Genomic DNA, 26,607 nt, shown 5'->3' with positions numbered 1-26,607 from the left:
GTTCTATCTGTGGCATTCAGTGTCTTACCCATGCTCATCTTGATTGGCAGCTTCTCCTTACTGGCCGTTTCCACTAGTTGCCGACGGACCTCCATCACCCCCTCTTTATGTTTATTGGTCAGCATGGCCTCCCATAGGGACTGTGCTGCAGGTGACCTGGGAGGAAAAAAAACAATCAAACAGGCCATTTATTCATGAGGAGAAAAGAGAAGAAAAAAAATCACCATAGTAGAGTACAGTATTTTCAGCACTAACAAGCTGAGCTGCTCCTGCTGTTTGTTCAGAGCATGCAGGACTCCGAGTATAAACACAAAAGGGATAACAAGGACGTGATCGAGTGCTCGTCTCAGTGATAGAGAGCCTGCTGGGTCGGGGTGCGGCGACTCCCCTATGGGACCCCTCACAGGAAAAAGCTGAAATTAGTCGGGGGGAATGTTCTCAATCCACCTTAAAACGTCTGTGTGCCGACATTCCTCTGGACTGATCGGTGGCAAAGCAACAGGAGACCAAGGCTCCTCCTGATACCATCTCAGTCCCTGGTCTCATTATCCGCTAGGTTATGAAACACACTGATCCACATCTCTAATGGGAGACTGAGGACAGGGCATGTGTGCAAGACTACTACCATCTGTCAGCGGGCAGCGGAAACAGCTTCAAGTCTTTCCATGAAAGAGACAAAGAGAGGAGCTTCATCCTCATTAGCGCCTTAAAGAGTGGCGCTTTTTTCTCATGAACTGGGTCCTGTATATGAATTCATGCCACTCCATTGGTCTCCTCTTAGATGTCTTGCCCTGTTAAAAATGCACTGACATGTTGTTGGCTGGATAAAAATAAGGGCATCATAAGCTTACATCTCTGTCTGTGCATCTGAGAGCAAGACTGCCAAGATCTTCTCGCTACTCTCAGGAGTGACCAGAAACTCAAGAGAGAAAGAGACAAAGAGAGACAAAGGGCTGAGGACAGAGAGAGGGGAGGTACGAGGAGAACTCGTTGACAAATCCACTCTGTTTTTCCTTTTTAAACTTTTTTCTTCTCTCGCCTTTTTTTTCCTCCTTTCTAACTGCCATGTGTTTAATATCAGATGTAATCTGTTCCAGACCTTGGGCTGGGGCTGGATGGGGAGGAGAGGGGCTCACACTGGGACGCCCGCCATCATCACACTAGAGCCAGACACAAAGGCCAGCAGACGCGACTTAGCCCAGGAGAAGAGTCCAATGTAAAAACTGATACAGCAAAACGAAAATAAGTATAATAATAATGACAAGAAACAAGACAATAAATGAGGTAATTAATAAAAAAAAAACCTCTTGGCTTGTCTTAGGATGAAGACATGGATTCTACATTGCAGTTATTGGTCAAGAGTTATGACATGGTGTCATTTCTGGAAAACACTTCTCGTAATCCTTCATAAAAACGCCTCCCGTGCACTTGATGAAGTATCAGAACTACGAGGATTGCGCAAATTGTCAAGCCCCACATACTTGTCATGGTTGAAATACCAATAGTGTGACTTGACCATGCCAAATGTGAGCAGCCGTGTGTGTGTGTGTGTGTGTGTGTGTGTGTGTGTGTGTGTGTGTGTGTGTGTTTGAGAATGTGTATAGAACGCATCTGTATATGTTTGCACACAGCCCTGTGCATCAGTGTGTGTTCTGGGAAGACGGGGGGCCTCAGCAGAGTGTGGATGAAATATGGTTGTAATTTGGCTCTCTGCCCCCACCCAGCCCCCCCACCCGCGGGCCCGATCCCCTGACGCTTTCTCTGGGCCATTTGGTCTGGTCAGACGAAAGGCAGGGGGGTTCGAGCTGGGCCGAGGGGTGAGGGGTGAGGGGTGAGGTTTATACTGGCAGGTTGTGAGACAGGCTCCATAACCAGCCAGGAACCTTGTTGAGTAACTACTCTACTATGGAAGAGAGAGAGGGGTGGGGGGTGGGAATGTGGGGCGCGTGTCGTTGGCCATCTGCAAACATTAAGTGCAGAGGGTCTGTTGGAAAGGCTGCTCTGATGAAACCTGAGGGGGGCAGTCTTGCTTTTGACTTGTGTACACCATAGTGAAGGTTCACTCTGGCTTGCTTGGACAGGCTGAGTGTGTTTGGTGAGTGGGGGGCGTTTGTGCCCAAACTAAATTCCACTACATGTGTAAAGAGTGCCGTTACGTTAAAAGGCAGTTAGGCATCAAATACTGTAACGTGAAAAAAACAAACAGTTGTGTGCGTACCACAAGAAAGAATATACAAATGTTGCTCATTAAAGTGATGAAATACCTCTGACCGTGTCCAAGTCATTAATGAGGGGGTGAGGAGGGGGATAGTATTCCTGGAAGTGCATGATGCAGCAGAAAAGAATGGCTCTAACCGTTGTGACTCAGGATTTCATAAATTTACTCCCCATCCTGTGGATCCCTCAGTGTTTGACCGAACATGCATGTGTATGTATCTGAATTACTCTGACCCCATGGAGGGGGGATTGGGGGGATTTAGAAGTGAGTAATACTATATACAGTACAGTTATATGATTGATGAAGCCTGGGCGTCACAAAAATCCACATTTTCTCACTTCCTTCTAGTAGTGTCAGGTTTTATCATTTTAGTTGACCACTTTTTGATATATGTGTCTGAGATTTCATGAAGAATAATTCCAGTGTAGAAAGTTTCCCCGATAAAAAATGTGATGTGAATTTATGGAAGTAACTAGACTTGTTTTATTGTTTCTGTAAAGGGAAATTGCTGTAAATTTTAAAAAGTATTTTTGGAATGTTCTGAGCACTACAAATGAAACAAGACTGAAGTACATGTTATTGCACTGGTGGCAAAAATCTCAGAGAAAAATATATCTTAAATCTCTGCAAATAAAATCAAAACTCTCTGCATTGTTAGACACCGCTCGAGGTAAATGTGAAGCAGCAAATCTGATTGTCTAAAGCTCAGGAATTCTACAAAGCCGATCCCCTGGACAGCTGAGAAACGTTATACTAATCAAAGCTCATAAATATATGACATCACTTCCTGGTGTTTCTCAGCATCTGTACAACAAGTAACATTCATAAACTACAGTTACGGAATAAAACGATCAGAAACCAAGTGCAGATGATCCAGATGATGTGTGTGTGGACTTTCCAACATGTCTACATGGAACAGACTCAGTCTAATGTGCAAGGTCAGGCCCAATCCCTAAGTGAATTACTTTATGAAGTGTATTTAATGGGTCAAAACACACTGTCGGTTTCCTGTAAACATCCTCACGTACATGCGAGGGAGGTGGACCAAAACCAGACCTGGCCTTGAGTGTCTGTGTGTCCTGGCAAGAGGGACAAATGACCTGGCAGATTTATATGGAAAGATAAAAGGGAAAGAGGAGTTCTGCAGGAAGTGAGGAGGGGAGTGGAGATCCACATTAAGAATTAAATCCAATCTTTAAGGACACCAATTTTCTTTGTGAATGAATAATGTATCGTAAATAAATAAATGTTCTTCCTTAAACTACAGGGGGCATAAGTCAGTACACCCCTATGTTAAATTCCCATAGAGGCAGGCAGATGTTTATTTTTAAAGGCCAGTTATTTCATGGATCCAGGATACTATGATCCTGATAAAGTTCCCTTGGCCTTTGGAATTAAAATAGCCCCCCCCACATCATCACATCCCCTTCACCATACCTAGAGATTGGCATGGTTTTATTTCAGTTAGCCTAATAGCTGGTTTGATTTGCATTGAGAGATGATTTTATGGAAAGTACCCCATGCCAATCTCTAGGTATGGTGAAGGGGATGTGATGATGTGGGGGTATTTTAATTCCAAAGGCCAAGGGAACTTTATCAGGATCATAGTATCCTGGATCCATGAAATAACTGGCCTTTAAAAATAAACATCTGTCTGCCTCTATGGGAATTTAACATAGGGGTGTACTGACTTATGCCCCCTGTATTTTAAGGAAAAACATTTATTTATTTATGATACCTTATTCATTCACAAAGAAAATTGGTGTCCTTGAAGATTGGAGTTTTCCTCATTTTTTTAATTAAGGCATTAAGATCAATTTCCAAAAGATGATTTTTTTATTCCTCTTTTTAGTCAACTTTAGCATGGGTGTCCTAATTTTTTCACATGACTGTATATCTATCATTCATAAAGTAGAATTATGTTGAACACTCCAATAAAGTGATTCAAATATTAATAAAATGTGATGTTGGCTGCATTGGTAAAATACACAGGCAAAATAACGCCAATTATTAAAAGGAAATACAGTATAAAAAAAGATGTTAGCAACTTTCTTATTTTGCAGTGTAGAGAGAAGGGTTAGAAGGTGAGAAATGAAAGGAGCTTTACGGGGGGGGGGGGGGGGGAAGAGAGAGTCTCTTCCGTCCCCCATGTGTCTTCCCTAGTTTACCATTTCAAATGAAAGCCAACAGCAGGGGCTCTTTGAAAGAGTGGGACTGGAGGATGTCGTCTTTTGGGGGTGTTTTCTCATCTTACTGAATAAATGCACGCACACTCTTTCTTCCAAATAGAAGAAGTGCGTTCTGCAGTGAATATCAAATAACAGAGTAGAAGTCGAACTGAATAGGTTACGTTATCTCAGTCTTGAAGGGAACAAGGAGTACAAGTTGTTCAGGTTAGAGTAATAGACTTGATTGATGCACTGTGGGTTTCAGGATGAGATACCTTCTACACCGGTGGGACAAAACTGAATTAGGCAGCGGAAGAAACAGAGACACAACATCTGAAATGAGCCAGGGGGACATGTCAGCTCACTGAATCCAAAGATATGGCTAAATCCCAGCATCTCCCATAAATAACTACCAAAAACCAACAGATATGAGCTCTATTTATCACTGTTTGAGTTATCACCGACTTTTAGGGTAGTCTTGATCAAATCAGTGTGATAAATTATTAGACGAAACTAAGCAACCGTACTGTGTTGCTTGCTTTTTTGCACAGACGCACGTGGCTCAGAGGGAGAACTGGTCCTCTTCTTTTAAAGTGGTGGGAGAAGACTTCAAGCTATTGAATTGAGACTAATTTAGTCACAAGCACATCGAAAGCGCACAAACTGCAATTTCCATCTAGAGCAAGGATCTAGTCTAAGTAATAATAATAAAAAGCACTTTTCTGTGGGCATGACAACCTCTACTTCCTGTGTGGTGACACACACACACACACACACACACACACACACACACACACACACACACACACACACTAACATTTATCATCAGCTGCAGGCTCAACTATGTTGAGAGTGGAACATGGAAAGCAGTTACTGTAGAAATTAAGTTTTCGTCAATAAAACAATGTAAGGAGCCCAGTGTTTGGCCAGAATCAATAAGCTGTGTACCGCTGTTCAACAGAGCGTGGGTTCCTGTCCAAACAAACTTTTTAATCCTAAAAACATATCAATAGGCAGGCCTGTACAGGAACTCATACTATACTGTAAGTAATGATTGTTAGTTGTTTTTAAGCCTATAAATCACGTATAGGTCTTAACTTCAAGTAAGGAAAATATAGCAAAACAATCTCTACCCTATAGGGAACCACCATAGAATGATTATGGTCACTTTCATTTATTCTTGGTGTGGTAAAAACAAGGCTTAGCTCCCTGCTCTCCACGCTCTACTATCTCTGCTTGTTTTGTTAACTTTCCTCCCATACAGCCTGAACGCAAAAGAAGCGTTCACTGCTTGCTCTTATTTCCCAGCTGGGACAGAAATAGGTGTTTCCCTTGCTTCCTGGTGGTACGCATGCACAGTCTGCCGGGCCGATTTGAAGGGAGGTGGCAGCCTTGCAGTGTTTTCTCATGGCAGGGTGCGGTCGGTTGCTCTGCCTGGCTCAAGCTCAGTAGCTCCTGAGGCAGACCCAGAGCACCTTGGCCACCCGTACTCAGTGCTGCCCACAGGCACACACACGCCCACCACAGGATCAAGGTCGAAGGCGGCCAGAATGGCGGGGGTGCAGGGTTCAGTCTGAGACTGAGGGAAACTTGGTGCCCTTTGCCAATGGGGTTCACATGTCCTGCTCAGGATCACACGGGCTGTGCAGCCAAGCACAACAAATTACACCAACCGGGCTGGAAGGTACCTGACCACACCCACACCCACACACACACACACACACACACACACACACACACACACACACACACACACACACACACACACACACACACACACACACACACACACACACACACACACACACACACACACACACACACACACACACACACACACACACACACACACACACACACACACATTTCTAGAACCACAGAGTGAAAGTCAGGTTGTAGGATAAGGAAAATTCCCACCAGGTTATGAAAGACAATACGACAGTAATTGCAAAGTAAGTGTGGGGCCTTGCCAGGAGAGCTAGAATCAACAACCACCCACAGAATGTTTAAGACACAGTAGTCTGTAAAAATATCCTGGAATTACTGAAGGAAATATCGTACAAAAAGGTCCAAATTACGTCCGCACCTAATATTTAAAAGGCTTGAGTTGGTCTACACAACAAAAGCAATCAAAACACACAGTGGTCTGAGCTAAAAATAGCACCGCAAATCATAAGTGTATTAACATCCAGTAGGAGGGAACTTATTGTATAGACAATGAAACCACACAGAGCCAGTAGGGTCTAGTGCTTTGCACAGTTCACATCATGCAAAGAAAACAATCCGTTTTAGAAATGTGTGCTTTTGTATCGGTTATAGAATTAGGAGAGATTAATGCTTAAGAGCAGTAAACCTCGAAAAACATTGCAACTGTGGAGCCCTGTCTTGAACGTATTAGAGCGATTGACATAAACTCTGCCAGTGGTGAGCTGTGCACTTGAAGGCAGTTAAATAAAGAGGGCTTCTTTCTTGCGGTGGCTTTCTCAGCAGCTCTTCAATCTCCTAAACATCTGTGATAAGGCTCAACTGGGCCATCTGCTCGGAGATAGCACAGGCATATACACTCCTGCTGACACGTACGCCGCACAAACACAGCCCCACTGATTACTTTCAGGTACACTTCTTCCTCTGTCTGTCTGTGTCTGAGTCTCTACTGGAAGGTGTATACCAATATCTGAATCGGTCAACGAAATGTTTTGAGATAAGGTGTCAGGTTGAGACTAGGGCTGGGTTAAAAAAAAAAAGGAAAAAAAAAAAAAGATGATTTTCCGATTCCAATCGATTTCTATTTGAATGATTCAATATCGATTCATAAAATCCAAAATCGATCTCTGTATCATATGAAACTAGAAAACCTAAGGAATTCATTGGTATTATGGCTGGACTGATTATCGGCCCTGGACGATTATCCGGCCATTTTTTGGCAGTTTGCAGATTATCTGTATCTGCGTTTTATTTGCCTGATAACAGATACAGTTAATGAATTAAAAAGTGTGCTACTCTACTCGGCTACAGCTCTGTGTCTGTCCCTCTGCTCTGGTTTCACTCACCACTGAGTCGGACTTAATGTCCCCCCCCACAACACTATCTTTTACTGTGTGTTATGTTGAAAGTTTCTAAGCTTAGGAGACCGTTTTGGGCTTTAGCAGAAAGGGGGGAGGGACTGAGAAGTTGTCAACGTCAAAGTCCTGGATCTTCCCAATCCTACCTACAGCACCTTTAAAGCATGTAAACTAAGTTTTGTGCTGGAGTTTGTAACATTCCAAAATCTTAATTTTGACTTTGACTCATTTTTACTGTAAATGCATATCGGTTCCAAATATCAGTTATCGGTTTTATTAACTATTAATAATCGTATCGATATCAACCTTGAAAAACCAGTATCGGTCGATCCCAAATTGATATGTCATGCTATCTTGTTGGGAATCAGGGGTTAAATAACCCTCCAAAGTTAGGATACATTTTGGTGAGGGAAAAACTGGCAAAAGGGGTCCCATGACCTCACCTCAAGATATCTGAATGAAATGTCACTCAATATCTCAAAAAGAGTCTCTAGAGCTGCACTTTGTGTTGACTGCTGTGGTGTGTAAATAAAAAGTACATTAATGTAACTGCTTTGGGGTCAATTCTTAATGTAAACATTGATAGTTTAAATAATGCACCAGGTTAGAGAGAACCTTGTACAATTGTAAAATCTCGTTCAAATCTAAGCAAAATTGGTTTTGCAACTAAAATATCCAAAATCGACATTGAATCAAAAATCGAACCAAATTGGGACCTTGGAAATCGGAATCGATTCAGGAAATCAGTGGGGATACCCAGCCCTACTTGAGACTCATATTTGCGGGAAAGATCTGGAACAATGACTGCAAACATTGCCGCCGGGCCCTCAACCTCTGCACAGCCACCAATCCCAACCTCTTACCCATCATCACACATTTAACCCTTTCTTATAGACAGACAATGCAAGAGGGTACGCTTGTTCTAGGGCTACACAATTATTCACAATTTTATCGATATCACAATATGGACTAGTGCAATATCCAAATCGCGGGGGGCGCAATATTTGTTAAAAGGCAAAATATGTGTCAAACCATTCTGAATTAAGGACTGTGGTGCTGCAGAGACGTCTCAGTCTACAAATCGTATGCTACAGACTAAAGAAAAATCTTTGTTTGGTACAGATCCTCGCAAAAATCCCACTATTATCATTTTATGTTTTAATCATTTTCAATGAAAATGAGAATAATGATACAAAAACGATCATTCCCTCCAATATTGTGAATCATATTGCAATCACAAGATCAGTCAAAATGGTTGCAAGTACAGATTTTCCTCATATCGTGCAGCTCTACTTGTTGCTGCAGCATGGAGAATGCAATATAAACACATTTTCGTCCGTCAACAGTGAGACAACTCAACTACATGGACTTGAGACCTGCATTTTGCGGGTGTATTATAGGGAACTGTTTGACGTGCCCCAGACTTGCATGCGAGGGTCAGTGCAACCTGCCCCTGCTGTGCTCACATTATCTGCTACAGTACACACTGTCTAAATAGCACTGACTACAAAGATCTAAGGCGGGTTCCATTACAACAGAACCTCCCACCTAGTTCAGAACGGCCCTTGTTGTATTCACGGTATTTGTAAGCCTGTTCATGAACTCAACGCGGCCAGACATACTGCATGACAGCTCCAGCCACAAAACTCTTCTTTTAAGCCAAAGTCTTTTCCTCCTGCAACCACATAAAGCAGCGAAGCGGGAGTGGAACACATGATGGAGGACTAATCCCTGCCATGTACAACAGCCCCACCGCAGGCGCCGAACACGTGCATCTGCACGGCCACGACAGGAGGCAAGCTTCACTGAACCACTGGCACCCAATGCTGGTCATGTGCCACTCAACCAACTCAGCGGGGGGATGGCTCTGGCTGGTGAGCGTGTGTTTGGCCAGGTGGGAAAGTATGTAAAACTGTATATTGTGGTTGTGTCAGTGGTAGGGATGGGTTCCAATGGCAAGTTCCAATTTGGATGCGGTTCCAAGTTGGAAAAAAATACTCGTATTCGTCTTGATTATCCAGCACACAAACTCACTAAAAAGATTTGATGAGGGTTTCAAAACTGGATTCAGATTTGATTAGCGGATTTGGAACTGGATTCAGAAGTATGAATCCCATTCAGATAGTATAAATATTCCAAGGGGAGGTGGGTCACAAAATATTTGCCATGATCCTTTGTAACTAAACTCATAATTCTGGATAACATTTAACCATAACACATATAGACAGACAACCATTCACACATTTACACCTAGAGTCTCCAATTAACCTAAACTGCATATGTTTGGAGGTGGGGAAATCAGAGCACCCAGAGGAAACTGCACACACAGGAACAGGGAGGACAATCAAACCTCCAAAGAAAGGCCACCCATGGGATTTATGAAATATCAAATTATTCAGACAATCGGTCGCAAACTACTCAAATCTAGTAATATACTTTTTCAGTAAGAAAGGGAACTGCTGTCTGTAAAGTGATGCACCATAGGAAGTCACTAGCCAGACATAATGCTTACCTGTAGCTGACACTACTACACCACATTTGATGAGCCGGTGGGGTCTTTTGTGCTTTCCTAATAGGAAACTCAGTTTGTTCTTGTGTGCTAAAAGTGCAACATGCACTTTAAAAAAAAACAAGCTATATCTCTAGAGGGAATTATGGAAGGGTTCACGAATGGTCTGATCATTGGGGTAGAAAGTGGGGCTACAACAAACAAATACTCTCATTACAGATTTAGTGGTTAGCACTGTTGCCTCAAAGCAAGAGGGGTCCGGAATCGAACCCGCTGGCTGGCGGGGGCCCTTCTCTGTGGAGCATGCATGTTCTCTCCGTGTTAGCGAGGTTTTTTCTCCGGGTTCCTCCTTCGGTCCAAAGACATACAGGTTAGGTTAATCCTGTTAATTGTTGACTCTTAATTTCCCGTAGAAGTGAATATGAGCGTGAATTAAGCGAGTTAGGTGAATCAGAATGATTGTCCGTCTCTTATGCGTGCCCTGTGATTGTCTGGCTACCTGTCCAGGGTGAACCCCGCCCCTCGCCCAATATCAGCCCCCTACAACCCTGTAAACTAAGGATAAGCAGTTACGGATAATGGATGGAAGGATGGAATTAACTAATTATTAAATTATTATTAAAGTGTTGCAGCACTAGTACAGGGGGAAAAAATGGGGCTCAGAAGCAAAACCCAAGGCTGAAAAAGAGATGACATTATTTTTTGCCCTTTCTGTTTTGTCATATTGGGTCTTGGACATTACATTGAGTTGAACCACCAGAACTCGGAATAGACAAATGCTATACATCTATAGCCAAAATATCTGAAACTTAAGCATTTCAGTTAAGAAGTACAGGTAAAACATGTATAGGTGTAAAGCAAACTGCAAACTTATCTATCCAGCAGAACCCTTGACCATTTGTTCAATCCAGTATCTCCTGATTATTTACTAAAATGGGGATTTTCTACCTTTTTGTTCTGTTCTTTACTTCCCTTGTCTTATCGTGATATCTTCCTCATTTAGAGATGGTGTAGTCATTTTGTCTTTTTTCTTTAAAGCAACACTAAAGAACTGTTTCCGCTTCCGTCCCCCTACAGGTTGGAAGTGGAATTGTTCATTACATTACACTGTCCAGTTCATTCAAACTACAGATCCACTACCCAATCTGGAAAACTTGCATAATGTAATGTAATGGACAATTCCGCTTTAAAATCAAAATCAAATTATGGCTGAAAAGAAATGCGATTGATCAACGATCACTATGAATGACAGTAATTTCAATCCAAGTCTCTCAAGCAGGTGATAATAACAGCTGGCTATTGCTATGAATGAACCATGGTCCAGACTATCATCAGAGATACACTCACTGGGTCTGTGCGAGACAGCCGGGGGCCAGGGTGCTCTGGGAGTGAGGGGTTCGCTGCACACTTGTGAGCTCCAGCATGTCCACTTGTACGTCTGTCACATGGCCAGGTAAACGTTTGAGCACAGTCAGAATCTTCTCCACCAGGTTGTCGCCCTGGTGACCAACAGCTCCTGAGAACCAAAAATGACGAAACAGCTACTCAGTATGTAGTAACAGTACTCACTAACAGTCAGTAACATATCAACATCAATATTTTTCTACACGATTCTGGTCACAGAATACTCTTTTTGCAGTTTCACCTATGAATACCATAAATAATAACAAGACTGACTGTGATTACAGGGTCCCCCCCCCCAGTGTACTGCAAGCCAGGTGGCCCACTGGGCCTTAAGTTTTAATGTATTTTTAAATGTTTTTTAAACTACAGTTACAATGGGGCGGCTCGGTTGGAAACTTAGACGGAGTCATATTTTCAAATCTCCAGTTAGCCTTTAGCACTGACTTAATGTAGGGCCCTATGGAATCTGTCTTATAGCTTTTTTAGATTCTCAATATCACAATTCCGTCCGTGATTCTATTAACACAGAAACTATTGGGCTCTACATTAATGCCGCCATCAGTCTGTGACTGGTCCCAGCCGAACCCTTGACAAAAAAAAAGACAGTTGCCACCGAGCTTAAAGGTCCCATGGCATGAAAATTAGGCAGCCCTTAATATTCGAATTTCGAACCTGTTATGGGCATTATTTTTTTGTAAATGTGTTTGCTTGTAAACGTTGTTTTCAATTCAGATTCCGAGGCTTTTTCACGCATTTCAAAATGTAACTCTCGCTTGGCTGTAGCGTGGTAGCGTTGCATTTCCTCCCCGACTCATTTCCTGGTTCTCCTTCTCCAGAAACAACGTGAAATCAAGGAGAGGGTTAACTTCTCCTGCTCCAGATCTCACCGTGATCAGAGAGAACAGGAGAGACACTTTGTTTCTCTCACTATGACTCTAGAGTCGCTACTCGCTCTGAAGCTACCGGTAATCACCGTCACCCTCTCACTCTAACACACACTCCCCACACAACCCACACGCGGCTCGACGCACACACCAGCGCAAAAGTATAAACATCAGACCACTTACGTAGGCTACGGTGAAATATCCGACCTTCCTGTTGAAAGTATACAGTTTGTGTTTAATCCAGGGTCGGACTTTTAATAAAAACAATTGTTGTGGCAGTGTGTTTTTCTTCTGAAAACATCATTGCACGCCTACTGACTGATACACCGCCCTCTGGTGGACAGAACATATACAAAGTTTGATACCAATATAAGCATTACAGAAGGCATTTAATGGTCAAAATATTATTAATACATATTCGAATATATTCGAATATTAACAAACAAACGAACTTCGAATATGATTTTTGGGCAAAAGTCAAAGCCCTACTGGGTATCCTGCTCTACCTTTGAGAAAATGAAAGCTCAGATGGACCGATCTGGAATATTCCCTTTATGACGTCATAAGGGGAAAGGTTACCTCCCCTTTCTCTGCTTTGCCCAGAGAATTTGGCCCGCCCATGAGAAAGAGAGAGAGATATCATGGCTTGAAAACAAGGAAGTGGCAGTTGGTCACACCCCCACCCTCCACCTTGCCCCCCCTCTCTCCTCCTCAATAGCATTTAAAGCTACAGACACAGAAATGTCACATTGTGGGACTGCCTCTAGTGGCTGTAATTCTGCACCAAGGATGAATTTCGGGAAAGAGACTTCAGATACAGTATTAGGGGACCACTAATGTCTATATAAAAGAGACTTCAGATACAGTATTAGGGGACCACTGAGGTCTATATAAAAGAGACTTCAGATACAGTATTAGGGAACCACTAAGGTCTATATAAAAGAGACTTCAGATACAGTATTAGGGGACCACTAAGGCCTATATAAAAGAGACTTCAGATACAGTATTAGGGGGACCACTAAGGCCTATATAAAAGAGACTTCAGATACAGTATTAGGGGACCACTAAGGCCTATATAAAAGAGACTTCAGATACAGTATTAGGGGGACCACTAAGGTCTATATAAAAGAGACTTCAGATACAGTATTAGGGGACCACTAAGGCCTATATAAAAAAGAGACTTCAGATACAGTATTAGGGGACCACTAAGGCCTATATAAAAGAGACTTCAGATACAGTATTAGTGGACCACTAAGGCCTATATAAAAGAGACTTCAGATATAGTATTAGTGGACCACTAAGGTCTATATAAAAAGAGACTTCAGATACAGTATTAGGGGACCACTAAGGTCTATATAAAAGCATCCAAAAAGCAGCATGTCATAAGACCTTTAACAACTTTTTTGGATTAATATGATCCAAAAAGGAAGGAGTTTTCACCTGTAAGATCCATTGTTCGGTCCACAAAAATGATGGATGCTTTATTCTGGGCTATCTTCCTTCTGTTTTTCGCGTGAGGGTGATTGGCCAGTTCCCCTGCTATGATGCGGCTCATGGGACCCACAGCAAAACACTCTTCCCTGGTGCCTGTAGCTTCAAACAGGGAATTTAATGCCGAAGCCAAGGATTTGATTTCAAGCTGCAGTCCAACAGGGAGAGAGTGCATGTCTACGTCCACCAGGCTTCCAAATCTCTTCTTCTCTGGACGTTTTTCATTCAGGGACTCCAGGTCAGGTGACAGCAAGGGAAACAGGTGTGCAAAAGTGGGTGTGAGGAGAAGCTGCTGGGACACAGGGGCGAAGACCACTGGGACATGCAGGACTTCAGCCGTGTAGTTCATGTTCCCCATCCACTCGCACAGCTTCTCTTCAAACTGCTCAAACACAGGGCTCCCTTCCATTTCTGTGGTGACATTGTTGGCGAGCAGGTGCACGGAGTGAGCGACGGTGGTGAAGACAACACAATACTGGAAGTGACTGAGGAATATGATGTCTTTAATGACGTCGACTGTTCTGCCCTTCAACAAAGTGCTCACCACGAATACGGCTTTCGGTTCATTCACAGCGCAGGCTTCGAAGCTCGAAAACTCCTTTAAGTTTCTGGCTCCAGCCTCCAATAAGACGGCAGCACCTCCGCACCAGTGGAGAGCTTCTGCACACTTGTCATCCATAAAAACAACCGCTTTCTTTACTTTCGACAGCACCTTTTCCCACATCTGAACCGGAAAGTGCGTAAAATCCTCCGTCGTCAGCATTTTGCCAATTGTCAGTGTTAGCTAGCTAAATGCAACGGAATTAAAGACACATCAGAAATGTCAGCTAAAGTAGCTCCAACAAAACAACACAAGAGTCTCTTGAAGGTGACGTGGCAATCGCCCGTCGCAGCATAAAAACGTCATCCAAGCTTTAACTCGTTGCTATGACAGTAACCACAATGTTCACTGTACAGGTGCTGGTCATATAATTAGAATATAATGAAAAAGTTGATTTATTTAAGTAATTCCATTCAAAAAGTGAAACTTGTATAATGTATACATGCATTCCACACAGACTGATATGTTTCAAGTGTTTATTTCTTTTACTTTTGATGATTATAACTGACAACTAATGAAAACCCCAAATTCAGTATCTCAGAAAATTAGAATATTGTGACAAGGTTCAATATTGAAGACACCTGGTGCCACACTCTAATCAGCTGATTAACTCAAAACACCTGCAAAGGCCTTTAAATGGTCTCTCAGTCTAGTTCTGGAGGCTACACAACCATGGGGAAGACTGCTGACTTGACAGCTGTCCAAAAGACCACCATTGACACCTCGCACGTCATTTTTGTATTGGTCTTAAGTAATATTCTAATTTTCGGAGATACTGAATTTGGGATTTTCATTAGTTGTCAGTTATAATCCTCACAATTAATAGAAATTAACATTTGAAATATATCACTCTGTGTGTGATGAATGAATATAATATACAAATTTCACTTTTTGAATGGAATTACTGACATAAATCAACTTTTTCATGATATTCTAATTATATGACCAGCACCTGTATACTAAACTATTTTGGGTTGATGTTCAACATATTATAAGACGGAACACTGGGCAATCTATTCAGTTTAAGGATAAAGATATTTGTATTTGTTTGGAAGGCAATGAGATGGACAATGATGTTTATTTTGTTCAATTAATCTTGTTATTGGGAAAATTCCACATTCACAAGAAATGGGTGGACTCCAGTCCAAACCAAGCTTTGAACACTTTTTTCAAGAACTGCACCAATACGGCAACAATATAAGAGACATTAAAAATAAAAAGGCAATTGATGCTGCGTTCCAGACACAATTTTTAGCCCATAAGATTCAAGTCACGACTCACAACTTGGTAGCGTCCCAGGCAAAGTCACGACAAACCCTTCTAGCTAGCGTTAGCGTTAGCCAGCGGCTACCTACCGTTGACGTTAGCTAGCACTAGCTGATACTAGCGATTTCTAGTCGGCAACATATTTTGGGCTTAATTTAATAAACCTGTAGTAGTACACAATCATATGTGTATTGTTTTGATTACAATATGTGGAATTATTTTACCTTCCCTATTTATTTCCATTTCTCACAGTTAATCACCGGCATCTGTACAGCATCAAAAGGGGTCGACATTGTTGTTTATGTGTGTGTGAGTAACGATCTGGTACGAGTTCACGAGTAGTAAGTTACAGGTTTGACTGCCGTTCCAGGGCACTTTCACCGGTAGAAGGTTGTGAAACCATGAGTTACGGGTTGCCTAGAACGCAGCATAAGATTGGGAGTGTGTTTGATAATATCTTATGTACCGGTGATACTTTTGACTTAATATGTACTACACTTTTCTTTTGTACTTTTTTTATTTATTTTCTACATATTTTTTTTCTGTATATGCACCTCTGGTATTGGCTTTTTTGTATATGTATATACTGGCGTTGTGCCTTTGTTCTTTACTAATAAAGACAGTAACCAGAATGACTCGCATGAAGTAGTCCAGAGTTATCGATTTATTTAATATATCTAGTCTCTAGGATTCACTGTCATTACCTGCAACGACATGTCAATGGCTGAAAAGCAAAAAAGTGAATCAAAAGAGTAGACTTTATTCTTAAAAACATGTTAAAAAGAAATATCAACCAATTGTCTTTGATAACGGTTAGGCTACAGTTGGTCAACTCAGCGCAGCTGTCTGACCAATGACAGCTGGGTTTATTTATGTGCCGTCACTTCCCTTACATGCCTCTCCATAGCAACGCATTGCTGTCAATTTTACTGACAACTGGTATCCCACATCCCCGTTTTCATCGACGTTTATAACAAAAGCTAAATTTTTTTAGTTTAAAAGTACATTTTCTATGTTAACATGTCTTCATCGGAGTCAGAATCCAGAGATTTCACCGAAGATAGCGACGAGGGACAAATATATCAATGTAACGTACAATTGAAATAGGCCAACCATCAACCGTTAATGCACGTTAATGTATTGTTGTCTTCATTTTCGGCATTTAAACGTGATTAACCTACCTAGAGAGCTCATGGCTGATGGGCGTTATATTTGCCACATATGGCCCGGTGAATGTACTGTAGCACAGCATAGCTACTAAAGTTAAAGTGTCAAAACTAAGTTTTGACTCAGACTCAATTTGTTCTGTGTGTGTGTGTGTGTGTGTGTGTGTGTGTGTGTGTGTGTGTGTGTGTGTGTGTGTGTGCGTGTTGCGTGTGTGTGTGTTTCAGTGATTTATGACATGATCACAAGAGACGACAAGGAGGAGGAAAAGGAGGAGGTTCAAATCCCATCCAGGTGTGTATTATGTGTGTCATAGGCAGTGTCATTACCGGTGGTGACAGAACTAAGTAGCCTACATTTACACAGATACTGTACTTAAGTAGGCTACAATTTTTGAGGTACATGTACTTTACAGTATTTCCATTATCTGCTACTTTATACTTCTACTCCACTCCAGAGGCAAATGTTGTTTGGGGGTTGTTTACTTGTAACAGAGTAACGGCTTTTTCCACACTGTGGCATTGTTACATTTCCATACACGATCTGAACACTTTTTCAAGAACTGCACCAATACGGCAACAATATAAGAGACATTAAAAATAAAAAGGCAATTGATGCTGCGTTCCAGACACAATTTTTAGCCCATAAGATTCAAGTCACGACTCACAACTTGGTAGCGTCCCAGGCAAAGTCACGACAAACCCTTCTAGCTAGCGTTAGCGTTAGCCAGCGGCTACCTACCGTTGACGTTAGCTAGCACTAGCTGATACTAGCGATTTCTAGTCGGCAACATATTTTGGGCTTAATTTAATAAACCTGTAGTAGTACACAATCATATGTGTATTGTTTTGATTACAATATGTGGAATTATTTTACCTTCCCTATTTATTTCCATTTCTCACAGTTAATCACCGGCATCTGTACAGCATCAAAAGGGGTCGACATTGTTGTTTATGTGTGTGTGAGTAACGATCTGGTACGAGTTCACGAGTAGTAAGTTACGGGTTTGACTGCCGTTCCAGGGCACTTTCACCGGTAGAAGGTTGTGAAACCATGAGTTACGGGTTGCCTAGAACGCAGCATAAGACTGGGAGTGTGTTTGATAATATCTTATGTACCGGTGATACTTTTGACTTAATATGTACTACACTTTTCTTTTGTACTTTTCTTATTTATTTTCTACATATATTTTTTTTCTGTATATGCACCTCTGGTATTGGCTTTTTGTATATGTATATACTGGCGTTGTGCCTTTGTTCTTTACTAATAAAGAATGACTCGCATGAAGTAGTCCAGAGTTATCGATTTATTTAATATATCTAGTCTCTAGGATTCACTGTCATTACCTGCAACGACATGTCAATGGCTGAAAAGCAAAAAAGTGAATCAAAAGAGTAGACTTTATTCTTAAAAACATGTTAAAAAGAAATATCAACCAATTGTCTTTGATAACGGTTAGGCTACAGTTGGTCAACTCAGCGCAGCTGTCTGACCAATGACAGCTGGGTTTATTTATGTGCCGTCACTTCCCTTACATGCCTCTCCATAGCAACGCATTGCTGTCAATTTTACTGACAACTGGTATCCCACATCCCCGTTTTCATCGACGTTTATAACAAAAGCTAAATTTTTTTAGTTTAAAAGTACATTTTCTATGTTAACATGTCTTCATCGGAGTCAGAATCCAGAGATTTCACCGAAGATAGCGACGAGGGACAAATATATCAATGTAACGTACAATTGAAATAGGCCAACCATCAACCGTTAATGCACGTTAATGTATTGTTGTCTTCATTTTCGGCATTTAAACGTGATTAACCTACCTAGAGAGCTCATGGCTGATGGGCGTTATATTTGCCACATATGGCCCGGTGAATGTACTGTAGCACAGCATAGCTACTAAAGTTAAAGTGTCAAAACTAAGTTTTGACTCAGACTCAATTTGTTCTGTGTGTGTGTGTGTGTGTGTGTGTGTGTGTGTGTGTGTGTGTGTGTGCGTGTGCGTGTGTGTTTCAGTGATTTATGACATGATCACAAGAGATGACAAGGAGGAGGAAAAGGAGGAGGTTCAAATCCCATCCAGGTGTGTATTATGTGTGTCATAGGCAGTGTCATTACCGGTGGTGACAAGTAACTAAGTAGCCTACATTTACACAGATACTGTACTTAAGTAGGCTACAATTTTGAGGTACATGTACTTTACAGTATTTCCATTATCTGCTACTTTATACTTCTACTCCACTCCAGAGGCAAATGTTGTTTGGGGGTTGTTTACTTGTAACAGAGTAACGGCTTTTTCCACACAACGCTACATTTAAATACAGCCACAATATACAATTATGATACATGTAATGGTCGCTTAATTCTCTAATACCTCTTTTACTAACCAAAGATTAAGAAGTTCAAAACACACAGGTTAGACGGGCCATTAGTGACAGCGAGAGAGCGGCGAACAAAGTCAGAGTGAACTGTGCTGGCGGTAATGAAGCATTGAGATATAATACACTTTTTGCAGCACAGTAATGACAGTGTTGCCCAATACGTGTGTGATGGTGTCTGCACTGCCTGACATTTCAAGAAGCCAGTCATGTGCAACATTAAGATATATTTTTGATGCACATTAAAATCTGCAGCCAGGCCAGCAGTGTTTATTTGTGAGCTGGGAAATGCGCATGTAAGCAATCGCACAACTGGAGCACTGACGATATCTGTGGTCTCCGTTCTCCAGCCTTTTTGCCTCAGAGTAAATATGGCATTTCTCTCGCATTTGTGACTTTAATTGAACGCGTACGCTATTCAAGGGATACAGTCAAGTGTCTTTGTTTTAGGTTCACTTAAAAGCACTTAAACCGATGCACCTCAAGAATCCCAACAAAACCTGAACAGTTGTTGATAATTGGATTTGAAAAGATAATATTAAAGGTGCAGTAGGTAAAACTTATAAAACTCCCTTTCTGTCATATTTGCTGAAACTGACCCCATGTTCCAGTAGAACTACATGAAGCAGGTCATTTAAAAAACAACTGCTCCTCTGGCTCCACTCTACAGCCTGGAGTGGGATTCGCAAAGCCACCGCTCCCTGTTCAGATGCACCAATCAGGGCCGGGGGTGTCTAACTGCGTGTCAATCACTGCTTATTCACACACATTCATGCTCCCTTGTGGGGGGAGGGGCTTAGGAGACCGTTTTGGGCTTTAGCAGAAAGGGGGGTGGATCTTCACAATCCTACCTACAGCTCCTTTACATTTATTCAACATAAGTCACCTCTATACAAAAAAAGTGTTTTAAAGGTGTGTCTCTTTTCAGATGGCTTTATCCTGTTTGCCTTTGTGCCATGTGGTAACTGCTGTGGAACTGATGTTTCTTTTTAATAATAAATTAATATCATATTCTAAAAAATCTCTAAAAGTGGACACTTAGCCTGTGCTGTAATTGGTCTTGACAAGAGAAGTCTGAGTGAAGCACTCAGCTCAGAATAGCTACACTCACTGCAGAATTTGATCTCCAGCCTTCATAATCATCTACTGTGTACATTCATTTGCATTTTTGTCACGGCGCCTGCCAAATAAACTGCGTTTCGATATGCAATTGGATATTATCATTATTTTCATGTGTTTCTTTTGTTTTCTGGGGTAATTTGAAAGCTGTCCAAGATGATGAAGCCAGCGACAATGACAGTGCTGATGAATACAGCGATTTTTGTGTCACTGTGCAGACGTGCATATGAGGCTGTTTACTTTCCATCTTCTGACAAAATAATGTTAAATCTTTCAGCCTTTTATTGTGTTTGTTTTGCCTGTTGGGCATAATATGAATGTGCATCATTTGTCAGGAACCCACTTCTGTCAAAATGGAGCTTTAAGATATATTCATTGTTTTTTTGTGTGATGTATTAGTCTTGAATTTGGAGGTGCCATTGTAAATTAGGTTATTAGCCCTCAACCCAGAACGCAGTGTTTCTCAGTGTTCAACGTAATGTCGTGATGATGGAGATAACTTTGTTGATAATGTGTGTGTCTCTTGTTTTCTTGCAGCTCTGAGAACACACCGGTGCATCTGAAAACTGATGCTGAATGGAGCGCACACGCATTTGCGGTGTACCCTGACACACCTTTTAGTGATGGCTCAGAGGACAAATCAACAGACAACACCACCCTCACAAGACAAAAGGACCAGGAAGAAAAAGAAAACAAAACAAAAATAAAGGACCAGGAAGGTATTTGTATTTCTTTTAAATAAGAACAAAGTCTCTGGCTCCATATGCATACAGTATCTCTTTTTTTATTCTGATGACGTTTCCGCCCTCAGGCTTTCTTCAAATTCATTCCTTCATTCAACCTTTATTTATCCTCGAGAGGTCATTGAGGGGCGAACCCTCATTTTCCCTGTCATCGAGTCAAAGACAAATACAGAACAACAACACAGAAAGTACAATCCTAAGAAATATAGAAAGACAATAAACAGAATTAGAAAATGATTTGATAAATGAATTAGGATAATAAGGGTGCAAAAGAAAATGCAACTATGTCAAGCAGTTACAAGCAGAAGTTTGCAGGTTTAAAACTAGATTTCTAAATTGTCCAAGAGGCACAATTGAGTTGATTTTAAGAAAGTGCTGTAATTTCTTCCAGGAGTCTACAACCCTTCAATTTGTATTTCTTTTTGTAATTGATTAAGCAAAAAACAGTTGCACAGTTAAACATTTTTACATTAAAAAAAAATACTTTAAAATAGAAATACTTTAAGCCTCATCATAATACAGTTTAATTTCAATATAGGTCTTTCATGAAACAGCAAGTTGAGAGTTGAGATGGCCCAGGGATGCACATTCCTAACACCTTCATCATTAGTTAGCCTCTTCACTTTGCAGACTTTGGCTTCACTACTGCACATCAGCTCAGTTTAATGGTTTCTTTATGCTAAAAGAAATGTCTGGTAGCCTTTTTAAAAATGACAAAATCTTCAGTATTAAAGTCCTCGGGGATAGTGAGTGGTTTGATTCAGACAGCTTGAATCCTTTCAAATGTTTTACAGTTGGTAATACAAAGGGACTAGACACGGATGCATTGGACAATATCCCAGGAATCCCAGTACCAAAGGCTTCAGAGGAAAAGCCATGGAGGAAAGCTGGTAAGTAGTGGTCTTTGAGCCTGCAGACGTAGGAGATTCTTTGCATCGTGTACTATGTGTAAACTTTGCTGTGGACTTGTTCAATACTATTTTGCGTTTTTGCTTTTAGGTGCTAACATCTCCGATTACTTTAACTTTGGTTTCGATGAAGAGAGCTGGAACACCTACTCTACGAAACAGTCGAAAGTCCGTAAAGCTAATAGAAAACTATACACTAAAATCATGGTAAGAAAAGATGATCACTGATGTGATTTAGTCAACAGTCTTCTTTTTTCCAAGACACCATAAACACAAGAGGGAGAAGATAATCTGATAACATGAATCTAGGGCTGGGCGATATGGATAAAAATCAAATATCACGACATTTCTGACCAAATACCTCTATATCGATATTGTAGGGTTGACAATTGGTGCCTTCACAAAATATTTACACAATGATATTTGTGATAAATAATCATCAGTAATGTGGATATAATGACTAAGTGAATAGAACAGCTAGAACAGTCTGGAAAGTTCAGAAAATTACATTACTGTAATACAGCCTGTAAAACCAGGCTTATGTGATATTATGATATCCAAAATCTAAGACGATATCTATCTCATATCACGTTATCGATATAATATTGATATATATTGCCCAGCCCTACATGAATCACAACAGACACTGTTACTCTAACACTGTTGTAATCCCACTCAGGCCCAGAAGGAAAAAGAATCTTCTCCTGCTCCTCCTTCATCAGGCAGCCCCTCTATACTAGCTTCCAGGTTAGTTACTACGTCTATGTCTTCTATACCTACTCTCATTGTCTGTGTCTTCAGTTCTGTTTCAGTTCAGGTCCATCAAAGTCAAGAACGACGACAACAACGATGACATAGAAGCCTATGCCACGTTATACACGACAAGGTGGAACTGGGGAGGAGGTGGGTTGCATAGATGCGAGCAGCAAGCAGTTAGGAACAAACTAAAGCGTCTGTTTAAGTGTAGCCATTTAACAGCGAAGGGAATTGACCAGCTGATGCGCTGACGCAGATCAGCTGATGCGACCATGTTGTTGGCCAATAGCGGTTAGCGGCGTCTTGACTACTTGGCCTGCCAGAACTGACGCTGGACACTGAATTGCTTCAGCCCACATCACATTCCTTGCTATAACTCAGAGCCCAGAGCCTGGCGAGGTTGGCAGCTGCTTGTTTCTGTTTGTTTGTGACACAACAACTATCAGCCTGGTGCCATCTGTTTCCTCTGATCCTAAGATGGGCTCAGCATATTAGGGGTTGTATTGGCAAGGGATCCCAAAAGTGTTGAGGTAAACAGAGACCAATGTTCATCTGTTAAAGGCTCCGAAGGGATATTTCATAGAAGGTATTAGGGGCTGCTATTATTAAATTATTAAAATGAAAAGAAATTAAAATGATTATAGTGTGATTTTTACGAGGATCTGTTCCAAACAAAGATTTTTTTCTTTAGTTTATAGTATACGATTTATAGGCCGGGACGTCTCTGCAGCACCACAATACTTTATTAAGAATGGTTTGACACATATTTTGCCATTAACAAATATTGCGCCGCCCTGCGATTTGGAGATTATACTAGTCCATATTACGATTTCGATATAATTGTGATTTATTGCAGTGCAGCCTTAGAAGGTATGTAGACACTCAGAGTAATTGAGGCTTCATTATGAACAATATTTCACAGCTAATATTTTTTTCAGACTTTAAGACCCACTTTTTACATGTATTCATTTTAAACTTTTTCTGCCAAAAATATCTTGCCACCACTTTGCACTCACAGTGCAAAGTAAAGAAGTACTTAATTATTTTGACCTACTTGTATTTCCATTCTATGCTACTTTATACTTCTACTTTATTACATTACAGGATAGGAAAGGAGGAAAACATTTCACTTTTTACTCTCCTACATCTTGTTGTTGTTGTATTTCCTATGTATATTAGCTAATAAAATATGATATACCGTTATAAATCAAAATTGAGATTAAAGTATTGCCTTGACCAGCTGTGACATGAAAATACTTGTAATACTGATACATATACTACTGTATATAACACTCTGACACAGGACATTTTGCTGTTTAATGAGTACTTTTACTTTTGATACTCTAACTACATTTTCCTTTATGTACTTCTGTACTTGAGTAAAAGAGCTTAATACTTTCTCAATACAACTAGAGTATTGAATTAATTTACATACATTGGATTAAACACATTTAATGCATATAACACATAGGTCAATTTGTATTTCTATAGCACCAAATGACAACACAAGTTGTCTCATGACACTCTTCCTAGGGAGCAGGTCCAGGGTAAATTTTTTTTTGACTTGCCCAAAGTATATTTTTACTAGCCCCATACCAGGACAAACGTTTAAAAAAAAAAGTAAAAAAAGAAAAGTAAACTAAAACGTACAAAAAGTCCAACAAAAGTCAAATGTTGAAAGCATCAAAACTGTAAAAAAATAAAATGTCGAAAAGAACATCAAAAGCATCAAGCAGCTACTCAATTCTTCATTGGCCAACGGGACATTCAAATCAAATGATTATGATACAATGATGCCCGAATGGGCAAGTGGGTTGTTATATTTACTTGCCCAAAGTGGCGTTTCCTTATTGTTGAACCCTGAGGTCTAGGCCATACTCTAATTTACAGACCCAGCATTCCCTCCTGAGCAACGGGGAAATAGTGGGGAAAAATAAGAGTAATACAATAATAGAAAAACCATTCCATCAACATTAAAGGTACAATATGTAACTTTTCTGCATTAAAATGTCTAAAAACGACCATACCTATGTTATATATTTTTTTGAGTTGTGTAGTTATACTATCCCAAATGTTTCCATCAAATGACAAACCCAGAAAAATCTGTTATTTTATTTTCAGACACGTCACATTTCATTTAGTCGCCTGTCAGTGGCGTCATATAACCTTTCACCATCTAATTACTCGTTACTTCCGGCAATACACGGGCACCCAGATGCTACGTTCGAGAGTATTTGTAAATCATACAATATCACAGAAAAAAATACTGGTAACACTGCTTTTTCTGCCAAATTGCATCATTTTGTGATTAATTACATGCCACTTTGCAACAAAATACAGCAGAAACCTTATTTATTGATACATATCAATAGTAATCCAGCTTAATGTTACTACAATGTATGTGCTGGTTGACAAGTAGCAGACATTCATGCTAGCTAATGCTTGGTGGATAACATCATAGGGTTACAGCATTACTCATTACGCTCATAAAGTTATTAGTAGTATAATTTTTTTGACCATGGATAAAAGCAGCACTGCGCTAACCCACAAATAAGTTCTCTAGTAACGTTAACGTTAGCTGTATAGCTAGATAGACGATTAATCTAATGCTAATTTAGCCAGCTAGCACACTCCGGTCTGCCTGCCTCACTCACCCGGCACAAAGAGACTTCATTCGGGATGATAGCTGACAACACAGCTGGGACATGTAGCAATAGCTAGTTACCGTTAGCCCCAGCCGGTGCCGGGTGCTAACGGCCCTAACGGCAGTTTTATGAAGCGTCGGGAAACAGAGAATATCAGACCCAGGCATCACCTTAACCACTCGGCCACCTCGTCTGCTAGCCCAGGCATCCTAGTCACAACATCGGCCATCCATAATGTTAGCTAGCTAGCTACGTCTCCGTAAACGTTAACGGTGTTTGTTCCAAAAATCTCCTCCCTGCCGAATTTCTCCCCCCTTCGCGTTTAGCTGTCTTTACAGTTAGCTAGCTAAATTAATCCGACAACAGGTGGGTTAAGCACCAAAACGAATAGTTAAGATAACAGAAAAGTGAAGGGGGAGATCGGGCAGCTGGGAGATGTTCTGCTGCTGCACAACAGGCATTGAACATCATAGCTGAGATTGCCCCTGCAATCCCCTCCCACACCCGTCTTTCAGCCTCGTTGAGTAGCTAGCTAGCGTTACAACAAACCCTGTCCGTGTGGTAAAACCTGCTAACGTTAGCCGCTAATGTTAGCTTGCTGGCTCACTAGCTAACTGGTCAGCCAGCTACCAATACAGATTGAATCAAGAAAAACGTAATTATGTTGGGGAAACTGCAGCTATTTTATTAGCATGACATGAATAAACGTTACTAAACGTAACGTGAATAAACTTGAATGGGTAAACTCGTCCGTGAACAGATGCATTCTAATTAACGAGTGTTTAACAATAAAAACTCCCATAATTCCACGCAACTTCCCTATGTCATCAAACGTCTGTGTTTACAATCCATTGTTTTGGTTGAGAGACCCCTAGCGACAGAAAGTTACATATTGTACGTTTAAATGGGTCAGCTTTGTGTTGTCAAATGACTCTGTTCCTTCCCTTTTTTGTGTTTATTTGTAAGGGGACAAGTATGTAGCGTAGACCTATGCCACACACCACGGAATTTATAGCCTAAGCTAATTCGCAATGCACGTCCCCAGATGGACCCTTTTTTTAAAAATACAATAACCCAACACTTAAAAGACATAAAAGACAGTAGAGAACACAAACTCATCAATAGATACATACCTTTAAATGCAAAACTCACAAGAAAATATAGACAAAGCAATACAAAACACAGACTAATACAATCAATCACCATAAAACAGGAGCACCAGATTATTCATGACTACATGACTGCTCCCTCTTCAACAACGTTTAAAATGATCCCAGTCAGGATCATTTTT

At 40.9% G+C, this 26,607-nt stretch overlaps 2 protein-coding genes across 4 annotated transcripts in view; one reads left to right on the top strand and one right to left on the bottom strand.

Annotated features, from left to right (window-relative positions):
• The window catches only part of scfd2 (sec1 family domain containing 2), a 114,719-nt gene extending 100,103 nt beyond the window's left edge, over positions 1-14,616 (bottom strand). For all 3 annotated transcript variants that reach the window (XM_078259722.1, XM_078259721.1, XM_078259723.1), the window contains exons 1-3: positions 13,686-14,616; positions 11,305-11,473; positions 29-156 (exon numbers count right to left, since the gene is read on the bottom strand). In XM_078259722.1, coding sequence (XP_078115848.1) covers positions 29-156; positions 11,305-11,473; positions 13,686-14,499 — 1,111 coding nt within the window. In that variant the 5' untranslated portion in view covers positions 14,500-14,616. The remainder of the gene's footprint in view (positions 1-28; positions 157-11,304; positions 11,474-13,685) is intronic.
• A 3,813-nt stretch (positions 14,617-18,429) lies between these two features.
• The window catches only part of fip1l1a (FIP1 like 1a (S. cerevisiae)), a 35,057-nt gene continuing 26,879 nt past the window's right edge, over positions 18,430-26,607 (top strand). The window contains exons 1-6 of the mRNA XM_078259720.1: positions 18,430-18,496; positions 18,784-18,850; positions 20,802-20,983; positions 21,802-21,897; positions 22,007-22,122; positions 22,595-22,662. Coding sequence (XP_078115846.1) covers positions 18,430-18,496; positions 18,784-18,850; positions 20,802-20,983; positions 21,802-21,897; positions 22,007-22,122; positions 22,595-22,662 — 596 coding nt within the window. The remainder of the gene's footprint in view (positions 18,497-18,783; positions 18,851-20,801; positions 20,984-21,801; positions 21,898-22,006; positions 22,123-22,594; positions 22,663-26,607) is intronic.

The sequence above is a fragment of the Sander vitreus genome, chromosome 9 (genome assembly GCF_031162955.1).
Source record: "Sander vitreus isolate 19-12246 chromosome 9, sanVit1, whole genome shotgun sequence".
Classification (NCBI taxonomy): Eukaryota; Metazoa; Chordata; class Actinopteri; order Perciformes; family Percidae; genus Sander; species Sander vitreus.
This window is presented reverse-complemented; position numbering and strand designations above follow the sequence as displayed.